Below are 7,843 nucleotides of genomic sequence, written 5' to 3'. Positions count from 1 at the left end.
AAAAGTAGAAAAGAGCGTGCCAACTTCTCTGAGCCTCTGAAGTGACTCTTACTTCAGACCTCAAACTTGGCCCTCCAGATGTTTTTGGCCTACAACTCCCATGATCCCTAGCTAGCAGGACCAGTGGTCAGGGATGATGGGAACTGTAGTCTCAAAACATCTGGAGGGCCGAGGCTGAGGAAGCCTGCTTCAGAGCATGTTTTTGGTGGCACCCTTGAGCTGGAGAGACCAAGAGGTGGAGACAGGATCAGGCAGTTTCATTCCTTTGGGGGCGGAGTCCCTGCTTCACATGTTGCTAAGGAAAGGGACATTTCCCCACAGGCGTTTCGCATGTCAGGCACTTCCCACAGGAAAGGCACCAATATATAATTAAGAAACTACAGTTCCCAGCATTTCGAGGGGAAGAGGCAGGCGCCTTAAATGTAAGATGTGGAGACCGGGGCGCGAACGCGCAGCCCGGACGCCTCTCGCCTCCTCTCGGCGGCGCCTGGAAGAGCTGCGGCTTGGCGGAGGCGGGCGGGGCTCGGCCCGGTCACGGCGCTGCAGCGCTCCTTTCCCTTCGTGCCACAGGCTCTCTCTGTAGGTCCAGAGGCAGGAGCTGCCATTCTCCCCTTGCCGAGGTCGCTGCCGCATTTGGCTTTGGTTCGTGGCGTTTCCGTGCAGCAGCTGCTCTGCGCTCTCAGCTGCTGCCTTTTTCGCTTGCACAGCTGGCCGCTCTGTTGCTGCAGTGCAAAAGGCAACGCTACTCTTTCCTTGCATGCAAAATAATCCTCTCTTTTCCCGCTCCGCCTTCGAGTTGCTACAGCCTTTCTCCACCTGGGGGTCCCCAGATGTTGTTGAACTACAACTCCCATCACCCCCAGCTAGCAAGGCCGGAGCTCAGGGATGATGGGAGTTGTAGTCCAACAAGATAGACTCTAGTGGCTGCTCAGAAGTCGACCGCCGAGCCATAGATTAGTGTGGCGATCGGTGCGATCGTCCCTCGGCGCCTCCCCCTGGCTCCTGGCGAGCCGGTCCGGGACCTCCAGGTGCAGCAGCAGCGAGAGAGAGAGAGAGAGAGAGAGAGAGAGAGAGAGCGAGCGGGTGTCTCTGGGCAGCAGCACCAGGTACCCCCCCCGGCAGAAATACTCTCCTCTGGCCCTTCCTGGTTGTGTTAATCAGCCCGCCCCCCCCCTTCTTAAAGGGAACAGACAGCAGTGAGTGGCTCCTGCTCTTGGCAAGTTGCAGCTCCTCTCGGAGTCTCCTCTCTCGGTCCCGCGTTTGGGCCCCCGGCATCCTCTTCCCGCGCCGGTCCCTCTTGCGGGAAAGGGGCAGGCAGAGGGTGGCCTCGTGGCTGGCGGCCCTCTCCTCTGATCCTCTTCGGGAGGCACCCAAGCGGGTGGCCATGGATCGCTGCCTCTGCTTCCTTGACTAGTGGAAATATTATTATTAGCTCATACCCCGCCTTCTTTAGCTGAAGGGGTTGGACTAGATGACCCCTGGGGTCCCTTCCAACTCTACAGTTCTGTGATTTTTCCCTGAGAGGGACTCACACACACTCCTTCACCCTTAATGTCCACACAGAGAGGGGGAAGAGGGAGGGGGAAAGGAAGTATCTTGCTTCAATGCTCACTCTTGCAGAAGAGAGAACTTTGCAAAGAAGTACATGATCTTTGCAGGGGCTAAGGACAGTTGTTTAAGAGACTGCATTGCATTCTGAATAGAATGATGGGCCGCCTGTTTATCATCATCATCATCATCATCATCTTATTTATTTATTTATTTATTTATTTATTTAATCTGAGGGATAAGTCCTGGCTCCTTTAAGGAAGGATTCAGGATTCTAAAGGAGTAGTTGTGCCTCCTAAAAGCTGTTAGCCCCCATGGGAGGTTCAGGAACAGCAAAACACGAACAAAAAAAAATCAGGAGATCCAACCTCCTACTTGAGAACTGAGGTTTAAGAACAAAGGTTCTCCTGCGCAAAAAGTGGCTTGGCCCTTGGAGGGGGTTGCATTAAAAAGCAGCAACAACAATGGTCAAACAAGCTGTGTTAATAAAGTGGCATCTGTACCTGTATCTCTCTTCCCCCTCCCGCTCTAGACTAAGACTGGGGAGATTCTGGTTCAAATCTTCATCCAGTCGTGTGGTTCACTGGACAGCCTTTTAATTTATTGCCTGGGCTTTGCTACAGAGTCCCAGGGTAGGTTACAACCATTGATTCGGTTTTATGTATTTATATTGTGATATATTTTTATGATGCAGCAGTACATAAATATTTTTATAAACAATAAAACAAACAAACAATGTAATATGAAAGACAGATTAAAACAAATTACCAAACCACAAACAACAGCAAGGTTGCTTTGACGTTACAATGGATAGGGGCCGTGCTGAACTTCTTGGAGAAGGGCTGGGATAACATGGCAGGGGGTGGGGAGGTAGCTTTTGGGGGTGTGGGGTCCTATAAAGCTCTGGGCCTGCAGTTGATTTTGCTTTTCCAAAGCTCTTTTCATGCTCTTCTCTCCCCCCCCCCCCCCATTGCTCACATACTTCTCTTTTAGCTCTGGAGTTGGCTTGGCAGTTTGAGGAATCACTTGGGCAGATGTCACTGTTGGGCTTCTAGCTGCCGGCATGTTGGATTCTGCGTTGTGGATTCTGTTATGGACAAGCCCCCCACCCATATTTTTTCGGTATTGAGTGCTCCTCGGGTCATACCTCGGGTTACAGACGCTTCAGGTTGCGTCTTTTTGGGTTGCAGACCACCAAAACCCGGAAGTACCAGAAAGGGTTACTTCCGGGTTTCGGCAGTTGTGCATGCGCAGAAGCGCTAAAACGTGCTTTGCGCATGCGCAGAAGCACCGAATCACAACCCACACATGCGCAGACACGCTGCTGCGGGTACGTGCATCCCGCACAGATCACGTTCGCAACCCGAGTATCCACTGTAATTCTACTGTCTTGTGCACATCTTTGAGGTTGGATAAATACAGGAGTTGGTTTATTGTCCCAAAGAGCAGAAGGTCTGAACCCTCCTGTAACGCTTTAGAAACCCATTTGACCAGAGGAGACAACAGTAGAAATTAAGATATTATAGAGCAAGGGTTCCCAAACGTTTTAGGAACTAGGAGCACGTTTGGAAATCTAAGAAGCTGTCAGGGGCATTAGAAAATACCAATTTAACAGAAGTAAAACTGGTATGCTCAGCCCCCCACCCCCACCCCGCACCAAGCCACACACAACAACAGCAACAACAACAGGAGAAGCACCTACACAGGACCCAGAAAAGAGACAAAAAGAAGAAGCAGGCCATCCCCCCAAATGCCTCCCAAAGAGTGTTTTAAACCTAAATTTAAAACAAACTGGAGGAGCTGGGAGCCTTGGGCATCTTTGCTGGATTGATGCAGAAAGATGAATACAGTTTTGTTCCTATGACTATAAAAAAGATTGTAGTCATCTTCATTTCAGTCTCATTTACCATCTGAGTCAATCAGTCAGAATCCATGTTGTCTAGTAGATTAAAAATACATTTTTATTTTAAACCTAGAACTTATTAATGTGCTTAATTAATTAATTAACTGTTATTTGTACTCTAGCCTCTGGACTGGTGGCATTTAAAAAATCCCCCAAAACATAATTATCCATGAAATAATAAATAAAGTGGGGCTTTTACTCAATAGATAATTTGAATAAGTAAGTTTAGTAGTTAGCAACTAAGGGCCTTTTGTATTCTTTTCTTTATTGCACATATCCCAGAGTTGAGCATTAGCATTCAATCTATGTTCCTATACTACATGGCTGAAGGATGGTGCAGATTAGGTCCCGCTTTTCCCAGCCAGCTCAGACTCTTTTTTTCACCAAGCCTAGCATTGTCTAATCAGCCTGGGAATGGCTCTCCTGGGACCTTCTGCCTGCAGAACACCTGCTCTGCCACTGAGCTATGTTCCCTGCCTTAAATTGGGCCCAGAAATTCAACTGTCTGGGAACTGGTGTGTGCAGTGCTGTGTACCACCTGTGCCCCTAGACTGCCAGTGGAGATGCACACCAGCAGCAAGCTGTGCTGAGTGCCCAGCTCCATTCATGGCATGGTTCCTAACCCAGCAAACATGTTGATTTGGAAATAATGTCTCCTCTACAAAAATCACATCTGCTTCTGTAACATACTCTGTTTTAACAGAGCTGTAAGTACATTGCTCATGCAACCTTTGTTATTTTGCTTATTATTCAGTTTTGCTTTCAGGTGGCAAGTTGCTTCTATAAAAATCAATATTTACCAATTAAAAATTGAACCCTCTCAAGCTTGGCTCGTTCATTTCGCTGCTTCCCTGCTCCTCCAGAACTCAGATTTTCCAATCCCTTGAACTGTGTGTCACACTATCTATCAATCTGGCTGATGCCAAATGTACTTATAGATTAATCTCTTCACACTGGAATGGGCTTCCTGCCACCTGCTATATGTAACGGTCCATGGTTCTGTGTAAATCAGCTTTAAATGTATTTATTTTAAAATCAATATTTGTGTGTGCCTGCAAATTTGTGGCTATTTCTGAACTGAGCTTTTTTACCCTGTTCATTTTCTCATGAATATTATGCTTAGGGTATAGTTTAACTATAATTAAAACATTGAATTAATAAGTGAGGTTCATGAACTGTGGTTTTTAACACTCTTTTTTGTTTTGCTTTAGTTTTAAAAGTACAACATTAAAAAGCAGCTATGGATCCTGTGTTTACTCCACTGGAATGCCTGCTTCCCACTGGTATTGTATCTACTGCTTACATTTCTTTTAAGAGTGTTTTTGTTGAAATGCATCCTGAGTACACCACATTAAAAGGCTGCCTTAGTGATGGGCGTTGTTACGTAATATTTGAAGAGACTCAGCCTTGCAGCCCTACTGCAAATGCAGAATCTGGTAGAATCAGTGTTTCATTTTAGTTACTTGTTATGAATCTCTGCACTAGCACTAATGCAGTTACAATGGGAGGCTGTGCAAATGGTTTGGGAGTAGACTTTAACAATTTTGATTTGCCTGGGTAGAAATGGTTGGGTAGACTGTCTTTCAAAAGCAGTGTTCATGCTCCCATAGCCATTACTAGGGAATATGGGATAACTATAATGATTCTTCTCAACTTCAGGAGAAAACAGTCATTTATTCCCCATTCTGTGATTTGTCTTTCGTTCCATGATACTAAGGTTTAAGAGCTGCTTTGAGATCAGAGTGAGCCTATCCAAATGGCTGAATTACCCAACTCATAAAAATCATTGCTCTTATTTAAAAATTTTAATTGGGGTGATGTTATTTCAAGATGGTTAGACTTTCCCCCACTAGATTCAACATGAGTTAAATGAACATTGACGCTCTGAGCATCCCATTGTAATGCTTTGGGTCTTTAACTGAAAAGCATTTAAAACAATTTATTTTATTTTCCAAGTTGTTGGCCCGTCTCTGCTACTTTCTTTTATAGAGGCAATAACACACTTCATTTAAGTGCGGCTATTTCACCTACCTATGCATTTCAGGTAGCTGGAACTTCATTCATGGGTCTTTAATCTGTACCACATGTTTGTTGTGCATGTCTGAATTAATTAAACTTACTCATTTCAGTTTATAGCTTGCTTGGTGCTTACAGGCTGTCATCCTGAAGGAATTGCAGCCCCTAAAAGTTCTTAATGTCAAATTATTTTTGACATAATTAGCTGCATTCTTTCTATTGCTTGCAATGAACCAACTAATCTGTAGCACATGTTTGTGGAATACGTGAGGTGGCCTGATTTGCCAGAGAGTAAGGTCTCCATCCTTGACAACCTCTTGTGTGCCAATGCGAGAGGGGGGAGGGGATTATTGCTTTGTTTTTGTTTTTATTATGTATTTTGCATTTTTCTCTTGTATTTTTCTGCTGTGAACCACCCTGAGATCTGTGGATGAAGGGCGGTATGCAAATTTAAACAAGAAGAATAAGCTGAAGGTCACCCAGTGAGCTTTCTGACAAAGTGTGGGTTTGAACCTCCATCTTCCTGATCATGGTTGAACATACTAACTGCACCAATGTTACTGCTGTGTGCTGTGGGCAGAAGCTTTTGATGAAATAGACCCAGGACACTTAGTACTTTTGCCTGTGAGATGAATGTCAGCCAGGAACTGGCACTCGCCAATGTGGAGGCCTGGTGGGCCAAATTTTGCTCATGAACCAGAGGTTTCCGACTACTGCTGTAAAGAGATGGTTGTCTCAATCCAGGTTTTGATAGGATTTCTACTTCTGCCCCTTTTTGTTCTTATAATTCTTATAATTACCTGCCATTCATTTGCTTTGATTTTGGGTAGGGGTAACACTCACTATTTGCACTTTCGGGGACTGAGTAGTGAATTAAAACAGCGATTGGTGTATTTTAATTTTGTGAGAAAACTATGTATTTTTGCCTGCTTCCAAAAAGTTGGTGTGTGTGACAGCAAAAGCTGCATTTGCAGGACCTGAAGGGAAGTAGGGAATTTTGCTTTTTGTTTGTCAGTGTTGAACTGCCATTAAATGCCATTAATGCTTTGGGGTGATTTGCAGTGGCACCCCATAAACCTTTCTAGATTGCAGTCTCTACAATCGCCGGTTTACTTGGTGGTTGAGTTGACACTGAGCAGACGACTGCTTAGGCCATCCTTCTAGTGGTTATGCTGCACCAGAAGGGATGGTTCAGAATTTGCAAATGGTATAGTAAAGGATGGATAGGTAGCAGACCATGTTCCCTGCCTTATTTCAACCAGAAGAAATGACCTCTTAAACCCCACCAAGAGTTCTGTCTTACATATCGCATACTTTTGAATTCGCGTCTAATATGTATTGAAGAATCCAGAGGTCCGTGGGCGAGATTTAGAATTATCTATGTGGCCCGTGTCGGATGTGGTCTGAAACTGGGCTCTGGCTTGCACCTGTAGTACCACCATCATTTCCTCTGTGTGTGTGTATTTCTCCTTCAAAAACACACACAGGGAGAAATAGAGGGCGGAGGGGAGAGATACAAGGGACAAAATGAGAAAAAGTATTAAGAAAACCAGCAGCGGACAGAAAAGGAAAAGGAAGAGAGTGACTGATATAAGGTGTCAATTATTAACAGTGGATCCCATATTGCAGGTTATACTTAAAGCTGAGCTCCCTTCTTGTATCTCCCTTTCCTTATCTATGGGCATTGAGATGAAAACAACTTTAGCACCTAGACTGAGCACCAAGGTACTTCTTCTCCCCCCCCCACCCCCTTCCCTATTCTTTATGGAAATTGTTCTGAATAGAGTTATACAGAGTCACTGACATAGCTTTGGGGTGAAAACAAATTCCTTGCTTTATTGCCTTATGAAAGTGCTTCAAGTAGTTTGATGCAGAGCGTTACAGCACTAGTGTTATTAAGTTCAGAATATCAATACGAGTGAGCTTCTGTGACATTTAAAAAGATCTCTGCAATACTGTTAATTTTGTGTTATTGGTGGTTGTACAACTCTTGATAGATTAAAGGGGGGGACACCCTGACATTCTCAAAAGTGGTTTGCAGTGATTGAAGCAACACTGAAGACCAAATTGGAGACAGACAGCCATGTACTCAGACAGTGATCCTGTGGAAATGAGCAGAGCCTTCATTCACACTACAACCCTTAAGTGTCCTGCATGCTTAACACCTCTCAGGCAAAGTCCCTTAAATAACAAAGGTGCAAAGGTGACTTAAAGTTAATAGCAAAACCTTTCGATTATATTATAGTCAACTTGCATGGTGAATAATACAAGCATGCATTTCCTGCCCCTGTTCCCTGTTAGACGTTTCAGCTCTGTGTGTGTGTGTGTGTGTAGTTCTCACTTCAGAAATAGTGAAAATAATACCAACTTTACAAT

General features: G+C 44.7%; 1 protein-coding gene across 5 annotated transcripts in view; it reads left to right on the top strand.

The window, feature by feature from the left end:
* Positions 1 to 949: 949 nt before the first annotated feature.
* Positions 950 to 7,843, top strand: part of TPK1 (thiamin pyrophosphokinase 1) — a 254,996-nt gene continuing 248,102 nt past the window's right edge. The window contains exons 1-2 of one of the 5 annotated variants that reach the window (XM_083706411.1): positions 950 to 1,106; positions 4,663 to 4,734. In XM_083706411.1, coding sequence (XP_083562537.1) covers positions 4,692 to 4,734 — 43 coding nt within the window. In that variant the 5' untranslated portion in view covers positions 950 to 1,106; positions 4,663 to 4,691. The remainder of the gene's footprint in view (positions 1,107 to 4,662; positions 4,735 to 7,843) is intronic. The other 4 variants (XR_014557046.1, XM_083706413.1, XR_014557047.1 and 1 more) reach the window with 4 other exon arrangements.

This window comes from Podarcis gaigeae, assembly GCF_964106915.1.
Source record: "Podarcis gaigeae genome assembly, chromosome: 12".
NCBI classification, from domain to species: domain Eukaryota; kingdom Metazoa; phylum Chordata; class Lepidosauria; order Squamata; family Lacertidae; genus Podarcis; species Podarcis gaigeae.
This window is presented reverse-complemented; position numbering and strand designations above follow the sequence as displayed.